The sequence below is a fragment of the Oncorhynchus keta genome, chromosome 17 (genome assembly GCF_023373465.1).
Source record: "Oncorhynchus keta strain PuntledgeMale-10-30-2019 chromosome 17, Oket_V2, whole genome shotgun sequence".
NCBI lineage: Eukaryota > Metazoa > Chordata > Actinopteri > Salmoniformes > Salmonidae > Oncorhynchus > Oncorhynchus keta.
This window is the reverse complement of record NC_068437.1, coordinates 24,454,813-24,471,623: the sequence shown is the minus strand read 5'-3', so window position 1 is coordinate 24,471,623 and position 16,811 is coordinate 24,454,813. Positions and strand designations below refer to the sequence as shown.

Sequence of the window (16,811 nt, the reverse complement as noted above, 5' to 3'; positions counted from 1 at the left end):
TTTCCATAGGCTTTGTTAAGTTATAGTGACCTATTTTTGGGTGGTTTGTAGGTGTGGAGTTATTAGTAGGCTAGAGTGCACTATATCATCATAAGCTCTCAAAATGTTTCAGTGACAGTGATTTCAGTATATATACATTGTCGTAGCAGATTCAGAATTCTTATCAATATATTTTATTTCATGCTTATGAGAGTTATTTGTCATTAGAATGTCTTTTTGATAATACTGTTGGCCGTTTGCAGTTCTCTGTTCTCTGTCAGGGTTCAGTTACTTGGGCCACAGAAAGGGGAGAGGTCAAGCTTGTCTTCATATGTAAACATATCTTTTAAACCATGTGAAGGGCTCTACAATGTCTGTGTGCCAGTCACTGTCTCTCTGTGATCTTGTCCAGGAGGGGGTGTATTTGATATATGCCATTGGGTGAGGCAATGGTGGGTCCTGAGTGGTACCAAGAGCGAGATAAGAACATAGTTTAGGAGACAAAGCTGAAGGATAATTTATAGCCAATGCTGTCTGGCTATGTGTGTCTTTGCTATAAAGGATCTCAGTTGCAATGAGTAAGAACTCTCAGAGAATTCATTTATTAGACACCGAATTGATCTGAGAGTCACAGGGTTGTGATGGAGCTCATAATAATTAAAGATGGACTTTATGATAACTCTGACTTGTGTGGTAGTTTGCTCTCATTATTTGGTAGTCCACTACAACCAACCAACCATACACATATATATATATACACAGTCGACGTCAGAAGTTTACATACACTTAGGTTGGAGTCATTTGTTTTTCAACCACTCCACAAATTTCTTGTTTACAAACTGTAGTTTTGGCAAGTCGGTTAGGACATCTACTTTGTGGATGACACAAGTAATTTTTCCAACAATTGTTTATTTCACAGTATCACAATTCCAGTGGGTCTGAAGTTAACATACACTAAGTTGACTGTGCCTTTAAAGAGCATGAAAAATTCCAGAAAATGTCATGGCTTTAGAAGCTTCTGATAGTCTAATTGGCATTTGAGTTAATTGGAGGTGTACCTGTGGATTTATTTCAAGGCCTACCTTCAAACTCAGTTCCTCTTTGCTTGACATCATGGGAAAATCAAAAGAAATCAGAAAGAAAATGGGAGACCTCCACAAGTCTGGTTCAGCCTTGGGAGCTATTTCTAAACGCCTGAAGGTACCATGTATATCTGTACAAACGATATAGTACCCAAGTATAAACACCATGGGACCACGCAGACATCATACCGCTAAGGAAGGAGATGCGTTCTGTCTCCTAGAGATGAACGTACTTTGGTGCGAAAAGTGCAAATAAATCCCAGAACAGCAGCAAAGGACTTGGTGAAGATGCTGGAGGAAACCGGTTCAAAAGTATCTATATCCACAGTAAAACAAGTCATATATCGACATATCCCGAAAGGCCACTCAGCAAGGAAGAAGCCACTGTTCCAAAACCACCATAAAAAAGCTAGACTACGGTTAGCAACTGCACATGGGGACAAAGGCTGTACAAATAAAACGGTTTGGCCATAATGACCATTGTTATGTTTGGAGGAGAAAGGGAGATGCTTGCAAGCCGAAGAACACCATCCCAACCATGAAGCACAGGGGTGGCAGCATCATGTTCTGGGGGTGCTTGCTGTAGGAGGGACTGGTGCACATCAGAAAATAGATGGCATCGTGAGGGAGGAAAATTATGTGGAAATATTGAACAACATCGCAAATGTGTCTTCCAAATGAACAATGACCCCATGCATACTTCCAAAGTTGTGGCAAAATGGCTTAAGGACAACAAAGTCAAGGTATTGGAGTGGCAATCACAAAGCCCCGACCTCAATGCTATAGAAAATTTGTGGGAAGAACTGAAAAAGCGTGTGCGAGCAAGGAGGCCTACAAACCTGACTCAGTTACAGCAGCTCTGTCAGGAGGAATAGGCCAAAATTCACCCAACGTATTGTGGGAAGCTTGAGGAAGGCTACCCGAAACGTTTGACCCAAGTTAAACAATTTAAAGGCAATGCTACCAAATACTAATTGGGTGTATGTAAACGTGATGAAAGAAATAAAAGCTGAAATAAACCAATCACTCTCTCTACTATTATTAAGACATTTCACATTCTTAAAATAAAGTGGTGATCCTAATTGACCTAAAACGGGGATCATTTCTTAGGATTAAATGTCTGGAATAGTTTAAATGCATTTGGCTTAGGTGTATTTAAACCTCCAACTTCAACTGTATATGTGTATATATAATGATCAGATCATACCAAGTAACAAGGGATGGTAATGCATGGTTCCACACCAGAGGAGGCTGGTGAAGGGAGGATGGCTAATAATAATGAATGAAATGGAGTAAATGGAATGCTATCAAACATGGAAACCAGGTGTTTGATGAGTTTGAGACCATTTTATATTTTACTATTCCTTTCCTCCACATTTAAAACTTCCACCAGCCACCACTGTTCCAAACTCACCTCGGATGGCATATGCCAGGTATGCGTTAGAGACCGCAATGAGGTTGCCGTAGTAATACTTGTGCTCCCAGTCGTACTTGGCAACAGGCTGGATTTTTACCTGCATGGAAAGAGTCAAAATTAAAGGACCCATATACTTAGAACAGAGCAACACTGAGTCAAGAACATTGTATATTGTGTTAACATGAGGACAGATGTTCAAATAATGGTAGTAAGCACAAAACAGTGCTCGGTAATAAATTGCTTAGCCATCTAGAGATATCTAGACTTGAGACAACCACCCTTGCCTAAAATAATTGTCTTTACATTGTTTGTCTGATAACGTTGGTGTAATCACGCCGGTGACCTTTTTCATGTCCTCAAGGACAGTTGAGGGCCCAGTGCAACCGTTTTGATTTCAATATTAAATCATTACTCGGTAACATCTAAAAAATGTACTGTTATCGTTACAATTGTTTTTATTTTCCAATGGTAAAAAAGCAACAAAAATAGTTTAACAAAGAAAATGTATCAAGCAAGAATTTTGCTAGGACTGTATGGGAGTGGTCTAAGTGCATTAACTCACAGTTAGGAATGTGGTGCGGGTATACAACCTGAAAACTAGCTTTTATTGGCAGGGCGGTATGGAACAATTAAGTGTAAAAGTATTTGGTTTGAAATATACTTACGTATCAAAAGTAAAAGTATTAAATATGTAAAATTCCTTAAATTAAAAAAGGAACCTATGGCTGGAATGGATCTTGTTAGCTACCCACTCATGCTGCATATAGTCAAGTTTAAGCAGACTTGAAAAATGCCACAAGGCATAGACATATTGAAAGCATTCAATGATTTACTGTTTGCCAAAGTCCCTATACAGCTACAGTAGTTTAGAAAAAAAGATACCGGTTGCTTGTGTGCGTATCGGCCATGAAAAGCCAACTGGCATTTGAGGTGCTGACCTGTTGCACCCTCGACAACCACTGTGATTATTATTATTTGACCCTGCTGGTCATCTATGAACATTTGAACATCTTGGCCATGTTCTGTTATAATCTCCACCCAGCACAGCCAGAAGAGGACTGGCCACGCCTCATAGCATGGTTCCTCTAGGTTTCTTCCTAGGCTCCAGCCTTTCTAGGGAGTTTTTCCTAGCCACTGTGCTTCTACACCTGCATTGCTTGCTGTTTGGGGTTTTAAGCTGGGTTTCTGTACAGCACTTTGTGACATCAGCTGAAGGATTTTATAAATAAATTTGACACGCGAGCTGCCGCATTTTCCAGATTTTTCTGAATAAATAAAATAACAAAATCAGTACTTGTCCCCGCTTTCTTTTTTTTGCCGTGGTTAGGGCTGTGGAGGACATGAAATTGTCAATCAAATAACTGCCGGTCTCAAAGTAATTGACTTTAACTAACAAACACATGTATGGTTCCCACTGGGAAGCATGGAGGAGGAAGTGTGATGGTGCTTTGCTGGTGACACTGATTTTTTTAGAATTCAAGGCACACTTAACCTGCACTGCATTCTGCCACCCCATCTGGTGGGACTATCATTTGTTTTTCATCAGGACAATGACCCAACACACCTCCAGGCTGTGTAAGGGCTATTTGACCAAGGAGGAGCGTGATGGAATTTTTTATTTTACCTTTATTTAACTAGGCAAGTCATTTAAGAACAAATTCTTATTTTCAATGATGGCCTAGGAACAGTGGGTTAACTGCCTGTTCGGGGATTTGAACTTGCAACCTTCCGGTTACTAGTCCAACGCTCTAACCCTGCCGCCTCCATAATCACCTGACCTCAACCCAATTGAGATGGTTTAGGAGGAGTTGGACCGCAGAGTGAAAGAAAAGTAGCCAACATGTTCTCAGGATATGTGGGAACTCCTTCAAGACTGTGGAAAAGCATTCCAGGTGAAGCTGGTTGAGAGAATGTCAAGAGTGTGGAAAGCAATCAAGGCAAAGCGTGGCTACTACTGATTTCTTTAACACTTTTTTGGTTACTACATGAATCCATTTGTGTTATTTCATAGTTGATGTCTTCACTATTATTATACAATGTAGAAAATAGTACAAATAAAAGAAAACCCTTAAAAGAGTAGGAGTCCCCACACTTTTGACTGGTACTATATGCAGAGGGAATGATATATTAAAAAAAAAAAATAGAGATTTTTTTTTTAAACACTTCCTCATATGTCACTGAGACCAGCATTTCTCTAGTTTTCCATTGGTATTCAAATCAACTTTCTTTAGTTGTCTAGCAGCCAAAAGCATAATCCTAGTCATATTTGCAACCCATGCTAGTTGTTGAATCTTCAGATATCCCCTCCTAAAATTTCAATGACTATTTCCATCTTTGTCATATGATGCCACTTGCATGTGCAGTGTGCTTTTTACAAGTGTTTCCCCGCTAATCACATTTGTTACCTTTGGGTATACAACTATGTTCAAATTGTTGCACTAATCAAATGTTTCCTGTAAATGAACGCAAGAAAAAAAGAAAAGAAAACCCAGTAAAATGAAGCATCTTTTGAACGGTTTGGGGTAGAAACTCGGTTTTTAGCATAATAATTGTGAAACCATGACATTAACAAAGCTGTATTCAGTGCGTATATATATGGCACTCAGGAAAAAGTGGCCAGCTCGAAATGAGTATAACTGGCTATTTGGCCAACGGCCGGTGCTTAGTGAAAACACAGGAAAACAAAAACAAAATGGTTGTTCTCTTCCAGGAAATAATACTTTTACACTGTTCTTAATATGAACTATTGTACAAATATGATACAAAACACTAGAAAACAAAATTGACTGCACTGGGCCTTTAATACTCAGTCTTACCTTGTTGCTGCCACGTGCCTTGCTGTCAATGCTTGAGTCTCGACTGGCCACAATTTCAACATTGTTAGATGTGATGGGAATGCAAGTGGAGCCATCATCCCCAGAGAGGCAGCTGGTGAAGAAACCAAATACAATGTTAACAAACTGGACACTTGATCTACTAAAGAGATCTAGATTGAACATGGGTTTCAACATTCAATCAACCCAAATGTTTCACACAATACTGAAATGTGCATTTCTGTACCTGAGAAATCTCTGAGGCAGAGAAAAATACTGTACAACAGAATAAAGAAGAGGTAACTTTATTACTTACATAATCTGACACTCTTGGGTGTTCATGTTCTCTGAATTAGGGCTGGATTCAGCCATGGTTGACCTGTCGCCTGCTCCTATAAGGTCTGCTCCCAGAAGTCCATTCAATTCACCATTGAAAGATGTTCTGCTTTGGTTCTCACTTGGAGAAGCATCTACGGAAACAAATACCTGTGAGTAACTCAGTCCCCCTAACTTTGAATATCACCAAAAATTATGATAAGTAGCGAACCCTATTGCCAAGCAACATTTTCAGGGGTAAAGCCGAAAGGGGATGACAACGTTCCTAGTGTAATTTTACATGCTACCAGAAAACCCTTATTCATCAAGGACTGATGTTTCATCGCCTCCAAAGAACCCAGGCAACCTCATGCCTTATGATTTGGTTCTGGTGCTTAGACCTTGATGACCCTCAGTTCCATTACACATAAGTTATTGGATGAAGGCGTCTTCTGGAACAGGAGAGTTTTGTTAAGAGCCCTGGCACCCTGTCTGAACATTAACACACTTTGCTTGCGGTATGGTTTTGGAAGCATGAGGGCTTTCAAATCAGAGAAAACATTGTCAAAAAAACAAAAAGTTTAAATTGATATATACCTTTATAGGGTTAGGGTTCGCACACTGCAATCTTTTCATGTTACAGTGCTTGTTTAAGTAAAACCAGATGGAAGACAGAGTGGACTACCTGTTCTAATTAGCTGTGAGTCTCCAAACACCTGTGTGTAAACTTTAGACTGATACCACAAACATGCTGTCACTGAAAAACAATGTCAGCTGCAACTATGTTAAATCTGGTTAAAACAGTAAATTGGTATTTTGCATTTGTGAAATTATTTTGTGATATGAAAGTAAAGGGATTTATGTTTCTAGAACAGTGCTGCAATTGAGAATCGATTCACGTTTAGATGGAGTATTTGGCTGTTTTGGCTTCCAAAGCCAATTAGTCTTTAAACAGAACATGTAAAGTCCTTGGACGATAAGGAGCCATGTTAGGCAGGGTGTTAGGGGACAAAGTGAAACTGTGGTTCTCGAGTTATACTTTGTATTACATGTTAGAGAGAAGCTTCTCAGGAACACAGAACACTATTTCACAAGAATAGGATTGACCATTATTTTCAAGTTATCATAAAAGGTTGGGGACAGGCAAATGTTAATCCCTAGTCAATAATGGTACTAAGTGGCCTGTCAGGATTCTTAAATTCAACATATCGTCCAATATCGCATGATAGTAAATAAAAGCACAAAAAAAACATTTAATCGTTTATTATGCGATTTAGGCCGTATGGAATACATAATTTCAGTCATTTAGACCAATACATTTAAGGTAGGTGGTCACATTAACAATTTATGAAATCATCATACCTCTTTTTATACTACTTTATGCAAATTAGAAACACAAACATCCCTACACAAGCACCCCCACCAACACAGAAACACCTCAGCATTCTCAAACACTCACACAGCACCCCCACTTCTCACTAAATCTGACCTGTAGCACAGTGCTACTAGTCCAATAACATAAAAGGTAAGCCTACACCCAAGTTGGGTTACATTGTCATGTTATTTTTCATGATGATTTACTCTGGTGATGTGCGATAAACTGCAGCAAATAATTCGTTAAATCACAGAAGAGAATGAGCCGCCTGCTAGCCAGCTGCACAGAAAGATAGATGGTACACATTTTCCATTCACTGATATTTAGCCTATGGTTTTATCGATTGTAGGGCTGTAGCCACTGAATTCTGGTAGTTTTTACTTGAAAGAAAGAATAAAACCGTCACAAAATTTGCCGCCGACACAATACAGCCAATGCAGCGCTGCCTCTCGCCCAGCTCGATGCCTCAGCAAACTGCGTCAGGCACTCCCACACAGCTAGAAATCTAGCACTCATCATGGAAATGGAGGTGGCGAAAGGTGAATTTGCACCAATCCACACATCAAAACGTAGCAACAAGGCTCTACTTTGTAACCTGCTCTTTCTTTTTCTTCGTGTCTCTAGCTAGGTTTCCATCCAATTGGGCAACAGATGTGACTATTGAAAAACTGCATCAAAACATTATCCACACAATTGCCTTGATGCAGATAAAAGGCTGTGTGTGAGTGATGACGTTATAGACATAAAAATACATTTTGCGGTTAAATCCCCCCTCCCAAAGAATATAAGTTAAATGGGTTTCCATCAAACATTTGCGTTATATAGCGACTGTGACCCCTCTAGTATTGCGTATAGCTTACATGGAGACAAAAATTATGAACAAAAGCGCGAGAACATTTTTATTCGTCAAACGGCAGCCAAGCATCGATTATCAGGTCATCAGAATAAGACCCTCGCGATATTTATTGGAAAGGAGCATCAAGCTCATCACCTTGCACTTGCTCAACAAGTTCAAACATAACTTATTCCATCTGTAGCCTAATAAACTGCCTGCTCTCCCGACGAGTCGAAGTGGGAAGACGACACGTCATCTCGTGACTCCCAAGTTTAATTCGATATGGTTATGAAATCAATATTTGCGCATAAAAGCATTTACGCCGACAATCCTCGCATAATTCATTTTACCGACAAGATCCCACCTTGACTAGCGTATTTTGTTTTGTTTACAGTTGGAAAGTTAACCTTACATTGTTTACCTCCAATCAGGCCCGTCATGACAATATCTGACGTACTTTACACGCATAAAACGTGGGACGGATGAATAACAGAAGCGAAGGAAAAATGTTTTACCTTATCCGGAGTCTTTTGACTGAAATATAACAGTGAAACACCCTCATTATTAGCAACACAACCTCACATAGATCTTACTCTGTCTGATAAGTTGAGGAAAACCCATTGCAAAGAGCAAATGTGAACAAACTGATTTTACGGGTTTCACAAAAAGGGCTGTCCCACATATTTGAACGTTCTAACATGACTACACCGTCCGCATTACGTGCGCGAGTATTGTAATATACATTTACACACGTTATTCAATCATTTCAACCAAACTGCTCGCCAGCGTCGACGTAACCGGGCACCTTGATGCTCTGCAAGTCCCGCGTCTCCCATGGTTTTTACAAGCATATTAACCCACGACGGTGTTTGAAAGATGAAATTGGTCCACACTCTTATCCAGTTGGTGGCGGTAATGTACCTTAAAATTAGTTGGCAACTACCATGTGAAATCCACAGAAGGATGAACAAGGATTGATGAATCAAAAATATAATAACTATATAGGTTTCCCATTTTATCTGTGGATTAATTGTCAGAGTAGAGAGCACACGATTTTGTGAGACTGAAAATGGGTAAAAAAAAATCTATTTAAAGAAAGGGACCATATACATTTCAGGTAAAATAACAATTTTTATTTCCCATGACAAATTAGCTAGCAAAGTCCATTAATGTTTGTGTGTTTCAACCTGTGCTCAAATGAATATAGTTGGTTTTGAACACGCCTGGTGGGGATAGACAAAAATCAACTAGTTCTGTCACCAACAACAAAAAAATCTTGGTTGACCAAGAGTCATTGGTTCTTTCGACCAATCCATTGTTGGATATTTTAAAACATTTTTCTATACGTTTTTCCATGCGTTTCAATAAAATCAACTACATGTATCTTGTCTGATACTTTAAGCACACTGTTTGATTTAATAATTAAGACAGACAAATTACTCAAGGAGCCCAATGGCCACGCTGTATTAAAACAAATGACAGTAAGTGGCTGTGTTACTGGCGCATGTCATCTCTCCTCCCTGCTGCAGTTACCAGGGCCCATAGCACAGCAAGTGTTGATCGCACTGTCCATTCTGAAGCTGCAACATAATTACAGCCATTTAGCTTAATTGTTTCTCTGACATCAAAATCCCCAATTTGTTTAAGAAAAACCTTCCCTATTCCCTCAACCCTTGCTCCTTTACATGACACATGTATGCATCACATACACTTGACCAATAGGGCCAGACCTATAGCCTATAATAATTATAGGAAATTGATTATTAAAAAAACTTAACACGTGACAGCAAAATAAGTGCAGAGGACGTGAAAAAGAAACTTGAAAACGGGGAATGTTTACTGGTTGCGCAGAAGGGAAATGGATAGTTAGATGTGCGGAAGACACAGCTTGGTTGTGGAAACTACAGGAGATCAAGAAAAAGGAGGGTATGGGAGCAAGCGCTGCGTGAATATTAGGCGTGTGTGTGACAAACAGGTGCTTAAGATATTTTTTTCTGACCATTTGGAAGTGTAAACTCTAAGTCTACCAGAGAGTCTGTTCTAACAAAATATATATACTGTATATGAAGCCTTTATTACAGCAAATACTAAAAACAGTTGCATGCATTCGTGAATTGTGGTTAATTTATTGTTTCCTTATTTAAAGCTCCCTTTAATTAATTTAAAATTAAAATGCTTGTTTACATTTCAACGCACGAATGACCCATATGCTGTGTCAGACATGAACGAATTATTGATACAGTAGACATATATATATATATATATATATATACATACACATACACATATATAGATATACATACACATACACACACACACACACACACACATACATATATATATATATATATTTACACACACACACACACACACACATATACATACACATATATACACACACACACACACATATACACACACACACACACACACACACACACACACACATATATACATACATACATACACACACACATATATATATATATAAGTAACACGGCCCGAGGGGGTGTGGTATATGGCCAATACACCATGGCTAATGGCTGTTCTTTAGCACACCAGATCAATGGTGCTTAAACAAGGCTACTACTATACGAAGCCTACCAATGATAATGACATTGCTTAATATAATGATAATATAACAATAAGGTGGTCAAGAAAAAGGAGGGTATAGGAGTGAGAGCTGCATGCATACTATGTGACAAACAGGTGCTGTTGATTACAATATTATTTTTCTACCCGTTTAGAACAGTGTAAAACGGAGCTGCTCTTCCTCCTGGGGAAGGACTGCCCGTTCCATGATCTCGCCATCACGGTTGACAACTCTATTGTGTCCTCCTCCCAGAGCGCTAAGAACCTTGGCGTGATCCTGGACAACACCCTGTCGTTCTCAACTAACATCAAGGCGGTGGCCCGTTCCTGTAGGTTCATGCTCTACAACATCCGCAGAGTACGACCCTGCCTCACACAGGAAGCGGCGCAGGTCCTAATCCAGGCACTTGTCATCTCCCGTCTGGATTACTGCAACTCGCTGTTGGCTGGGCTCCCTGCCTGTGCCATTAAACCCCTACAACTCATCCAGAACGCCGCAGCCCGTCTGGTGTTCAACCTTCCCAAGTTCTCTCACGTCACCCCGCTCCTCCGCTCTCTCCACTGGCTTCCAGTTGAAGCTCGCATCCGCTACAAGACCATGGTGCTTGCCTACGGAGCTGTGAGGGGAACGGCACCTCAGTACCTCCAGGCTCTGATCAGGCCCTACACCCAAACAAGGGCACTGCGTTCATCCACCTCTGGCCTGCTCGCCTCCCTACCACTGAGGAAGTACAGTTCCCGCTCAGCCCAGTCAAAACTGTTCGCTGCTCTGGCCCCCCAATGGTGGAACAAACTCCCTCACGACCCCAGGACAGCGGAGTCAATCACCACCTTCCGGAGACACCTGAAACCCCACCTCTTTAAGGATTACCTAGGATAGGATAAAGTAATCCTTCACCCCCCCCTTAAAAGATTTAGATGCACTATTGTAAAGTGGCTGTTCCACTCGATGTCATAAGGTGAATGCACCAATTTGTAAGTCGCTGATGGTGAGATGGTGCTTTGCTGGTGACACTGTGATTTATTTAGAATTCAAGGCACACTTAACCAGCATCGCTACTACAGCATTCTGCAGCGATATGCTTTCCTATCTGGTTTGGGCTTAGTGGGACTAACATTTGTTTTTCAACAGGACAATGACCCAACACACCTCCAGGCTGTGCAAGGGCTATTTGCTCAAGAAGGAGAGTGATGGAGAAAATGTACTGTTTCTGTAAATTAGTTATTGAGTTGGACAAAACTGTTGACATTGGGCTATTCATTCAAATGTATTGTCAAAAGCAAGCAATAGCATAATTTAAAACTTAAATTTCAGGAATATAAATGTAATATAAATCAATTTCCCAATGGATTTCTACTTAATAACCTCTAGTGACTCCCCATCCCGCATGAGGGAGCGTAATCAGACTGACACTAATTAGCATAACACAACGGACATAAATATCCCTAGAAAATATTCCTATTCATGAAAATCACAAGTGAAATATATTGAGACACAGCTTAGCCTTTTGTTAATCACCCTGTCATCTCAGATTTTCTAAATATGCTTTACAGCCAAAGCTAGACAAGCATTTGTGTAAGTTTATCGATAGCCTAGCATTGCATTGCATTGCATTTTGTCCAGCTAGCAGCAGGTAACTTGGTCACGGAAATCAGAAAAGCAATCAAATTAAATTGTTTACCTTTGATGAGCTTCGGATGTTTTCACTCACGAGACTCCCAATTAGATGGCCAATGTTCCTTTTTTCCATAAAGGTTATTTTTGTAGGCAAAATAGCCCCGTTTGTTCTTCACGTTTGGCTGAGAAATCATCCGGAAATTGCAGTCACGAAAACACCAAAAGATATTCCAAATTAGCTCCATAATATCAACAGAAACATGGCAAACGTTGTTTATAATTAATCCTCAAGGTGTTTTTCAAATATCTATTCGATAATATATCCACCGGGACAATTGGTTTTTCAGTAGGACAGATTGGAATAATGGCTACCTCTGTATTTTACGCGAGAATCACTCTGGGAGCCATCAGGTGACCAGTTGCGCAATGTAGCCGCTTACGGGTATTCTTCAACATAACTGCGTAACTCTACGTCACAATGCCGTAGACACCTTGGGGAATACGGAGAAAAGGTCATCTGGTTGATAGCCCATTCACTGCTCAATAGGGACGCATTGGAACACAGCTCTTTCAAAACATGAGGCACTTCCGGATTGGATTTTTCTCAGGCTTTCGCCTGCAATATCAGTTCTGTTATACTCACAATATTTTACAGTTTTGGAAACTTTAGAGTGTTTTCTATCCTAAGCTGTCAATTATATGCATATTCTAGCATCTTGTCCTGACAAAATATCCCGTTTATTACGGGAACGTTATTTTTCCAAAAATGAAAATACTGCTCCCTAGTCACAAAAGGTTTTAACCAGGGGGAAAAAAATTGCCAAATTATCCCAAAACGTGCTATGATTTATTTATTTTTATGATATACAAGAAATCACCTAAAAAGGGTTTCACCTGCAGTCTATAGCTAACTTGCCACGTAAATGTACTGATAGTTTGATAACCCTGCAAACTACCAAGAAAGCAAGCAAACATCTAACCTGTAGCTAGTCTAGTAATGTTAGTTAGCTAGCCAACATCAATGAATTAATGTTTTACTAGCTAGCTAACATTAATTAGATGACAGGGATGGCACATTCTGCTAAAGTTATGCTTTGATCAGACTGACAGTCATTGCATCAATACTGCATAATAAATTCTGCAATGACACTTTATTCATCACGTAATCCAACATTTGTACTGGATATGTGTGCATTCCTTTTTGCTACTATTTGTCAAGTCTACACATACAATGATGCATATGTTGGATTTATCCAACATATGCAGCACACAGAACGTTGGGTAATGAATGTAATTGTATTCCTCTGAGCAGATTAACAGCTCAGGTTACATCCATAACCCAAGAGGTCGTTCAGACAAAAGAGTGGGATAAGACCATTTAAATTGGTCCAGATGAGTCCCTGGGACATCACCGTATCCACCACAGGATGCAACAGAATATAATTACCCAACAAGGTAACAGAATTTCAACTGTGGTATACAACCGTACACACAAGCGAGCTGAAAGCTATACGATTCTTAATTTGGGTGCAACAGCACCAAGAGTGGAAGGCCTCTGTATAGAACAGCCATCTCATGGATGGTTGAAAAGTATGTACGTACAAGGTTGACGGTACGCTCACTTATCTGGGTTGAGAGAGCATGCCATGTCCAACACCACAGACCCCAGTGATGGTGTGGACATAACATTGAGTCTGCAGTACCTCAAGAAAGTCATGGGTGTTGCCCAACTTGCAGCAGCACAGAGTCCAGGGAGGCCCCACTGAACAAGACACATGAAGTGGCTATACTAATGAACAACTGTGCTACCACGCTATCTGGAATTGGTCTACCTGCTATAGAGTATGATTTTGACACGGCATTGATAATCCAATGTGCCAGTCTCTGCTCCCCCCATAACACACAACAAGCTGTTCTGTTTGACAAACAGTTATTGTTGCAGCACTGTGTGCATGCAGGCAAAGTGTATGCAACTCATAACTCTCCTGTGAGCAGTGGGGAGGCAGGTAAAATTATTAACCCTCTAGACCACATGTCAAACTCATTCCACAGAGGGCCGAGTGTCCACAGGTTTCCGCTCCTGCCTTGTACTTGATTGATGAATGAAGGCCCCTAATTAATAAGAAACTCCCCACACCTGGTTGTCTAGGACTTAATTGAAATGAAAAAAACAATCCTGCAGACACTATGTCCAACATGGAACGAGTGACACCCTGCTGCTATTAGTCCATAGAAACATGGGCTAATATCTCAAAGAAATCACAAAGATATTTGTTGTGAAGTGTCTGTCCTATATCTGTGAGAAAAATCCTTACATTTGGCACTAAACTACTCCCATTAATTTGTTTTTTTACTTCTACCAGAATACCTTCAAATGAGTCTGAGGCTTGTGTTCGTCCTAGAGCAAAACAACCAACATGTACATACACGAGACTCACCTTTCCATAGATGGGTCATAGTGTGCAGCCCAAACTGTTCTGACTCTACAGCGGGAAGTTAGCAGATCTGCAGTACCAACTTCAGACGAGTCCCATGCCGCTTGTGGGGGTCGTAGAGCAAAACTGAGAACACCATGGTGTTCGTGAGAGTCTCATAATATTTTGAAGGCCAAACCATTTGGGTGCTACAGACGTTCGTGAGAAAAAAAGTCTCATGGTCTGACAAATGCCGCTGTAGCCCCGCCACCGCAGATACGCAAGGGCAACGTCAGCGGATGCGGTGATTGAGATGCAGCCAAAGCAAAAAACATCCAGCTGAAACAGACGGATTTTGACAGGTATTTGTTTATTATGCTAATTAGAATTGTTGGAACCGATGCGCACTCCAGGCTGATCTTCCTCAAGACCTGAGGGAACAAGTGAATTGCTGGAAAAGCATACAGCAGCCCCCTTGGCCATCTGTGCGATAAGAGCATTGACCCTGAGTGGGCCTGCTGTACCCTTTACAAAAAAACACATAGGACAAGGCACAGCAAACAGTTCGGAGATGGCCCTTCCAAATTGATACCCGATCATCTCCACTACAGTGGGATGTATCCTCCAGTCTGAAAGAAGAGGGCCTCCTGTGGGGTCTGCTGCCTGATTCTCCACCCCCGGCAGGTGTATTGCACTGAGGGATGTATAGTGTCTGTTTGCACAAAGCAATAGCTTCCTTGTGCAGTGACACTGACCTCAGTCCACCCCCGGCAGTTGGCGCACAACCTCGCTTGTGTCATCTGTCCGTTTCAGTAGTTGTCAGTACTGGGAGGAAGTGCCGGAATGCAAGATGAAAGGCCTTTAGCTCCAGTAGGTTGACATGAGCTGATTTCCATGGCGCTGACCGTACACCACGGAACTGGTTCAAGACCGCTCACCAAATCTGTCCATACATCCCTGCTTTTCTAGAAGCAAGGGAATTTCTGAGCATTTGCAAGCTGTTGTCTTCAAGACACCCCTGAAGCGTGGGAGTCGCAAACGAAATTGTAGAGCGTAACCTTGTGTTAGTGTGTAACACCCATTTGTTGGCCGTATATTTTTTTCCAGCTGGAAAGGTGGTACTAGAGTCAGCAATGTCACGCTAGAGAATTGGTCCCACCAATACTCTGCGTGCTGTGGTACAGAGGGGACTCGCCTTGCATATAGTGGTGTGATCAAGGCGTTAGCTAGCCGTGGTTCAACTTGCTAACTAAACTAGCTAGCGTAATCGTACATTTGGCAAGCGTAACGTCGTTAAGATAATTTAGCTTGCTAGCTACATTAGTTAACTAATAGGCTAGCAACCGTAGTCAGTTAACGTTAGCCTAACTAGCAGTCTGATAACCTAGCTAACTAATGTTAGCAAATGTAAATTAGCTAGCTTACGTTAGCTAATGACTTGTGAAAAAGTTTAAGTTAACTAGCTAGGTACAAACGTGAGCATACGGAGCGAGCTCGCATTTTGCAGCGTCCGTCCATAACTTTTGATAGGAAGGTTACGTTAGCAAACTAGAATGTTGTCCAAAGCTAGGTAGCTAAATTATGAGAATTAGCTTGCAATGCGGCCTAAAAGTGCTTTTCATTCCAGTTAAACTTACCAACACTGTTCCCGGGTCGGTCCAGCTTTAATATATCACGAAGATGCTGGGTTGCACCCTCTATATCTATGTTTGAATTTGAAGCCATATGTAAGGGATGGGGGGAAACTGGGTCGTTGCAAAATAATCTATATTTTCGTTCTTTTGCTGTCAGTGTTCAATTCGTTTGACCGAACGCCACTAACCGTCTAAACTTCCGTTGGGTGTTCATGCATTTCTCTCCCCAGCAAAAGCTAGTGGGCTGTATAGTTCCGAGGGTACTGTCTGCTCCACATTCCACCCCATATTGTGTCAGCATAGGTGGCATTCCTTCTGTCTGTTTTGCGAAAGCATTCCACTCCTAGTACTTCGTGATATATGCCAAAAATGGTTTAGCAAATAGAATGACAGGAGTGGAATGATAGCCGAACAGTCCGGAACCAAGACCAGTAGCATGGCATCTACAATATTTATCCAACCGTAGCTTGGTTTCCAACCAATTTACGACGGCAGATTTTTTAATACAATATTTATCCAACCGTAGCTTGGTTTCCATACAATTGGCGACAGATTAAAAAATCTGCATAAAACATTATGCGCATTTTCCCACAAGAGCTGTTTCTATCAAACAGACTTTATGTGAATAAAAAGGCTGTTCGTGATGACGTAGTGCACATAAAAATGACTTTTGCGTTAAAGTCCCATATACCCAATTAAAAATACAAGTTAAATGGTTTCCACTGCATTTTCAACTC

At 40.8% G+C, this 16,811-nt stretch overlaps 1 protein-coding gene across 8 annotated transcripts in view; it reads right to left on the bottom strand.

The window, feature by feature from the left end:
- The window catches only part of LOC118396676 (enhancer of mRNA-decapping protein 4-like), a 40,194-nt gene extending 23,591 nt beyond the window's left edge, over positions 1-16,603 (bottom strand). For 2 of the 8 annotated variants that reach the window (XM_035791009.2, XM_035791012.2), the window contains exons 1-4: positions 16,078-16,603; positions 5,608-5,761; positions 5,295-5,406; positions 2,476-2,575 (exon numbers count right to left, since the gene is read on the bottom strand). In XM_035791009.2, coding sequence (XP_035646902.1) covers positions 2,476-2,575; positions 5,295-5,406; positions 5,608-5,761; positions 16,078-16,165 — 454 coding nt within the window. In that variant the 5' untranslated portion in view covers positions 16,166-16,603. Of the gene's footprint in view, positions 1-2,475; positions 2,576-5,294; positions 5,407-5,607; positions 5,762-8,331; positions 8,481-8,568; positions 8,669-16,077 lie in introns of those variants that run through there. The other 6 variants (XM_035791010.2, XM_035791014.2, XM_035791016.2 and 3 more) reach the window with 6 other exon arrangements.
- Between the last annotated feature and the right edge of the window lie 208 nt (positions 16,604-16,811).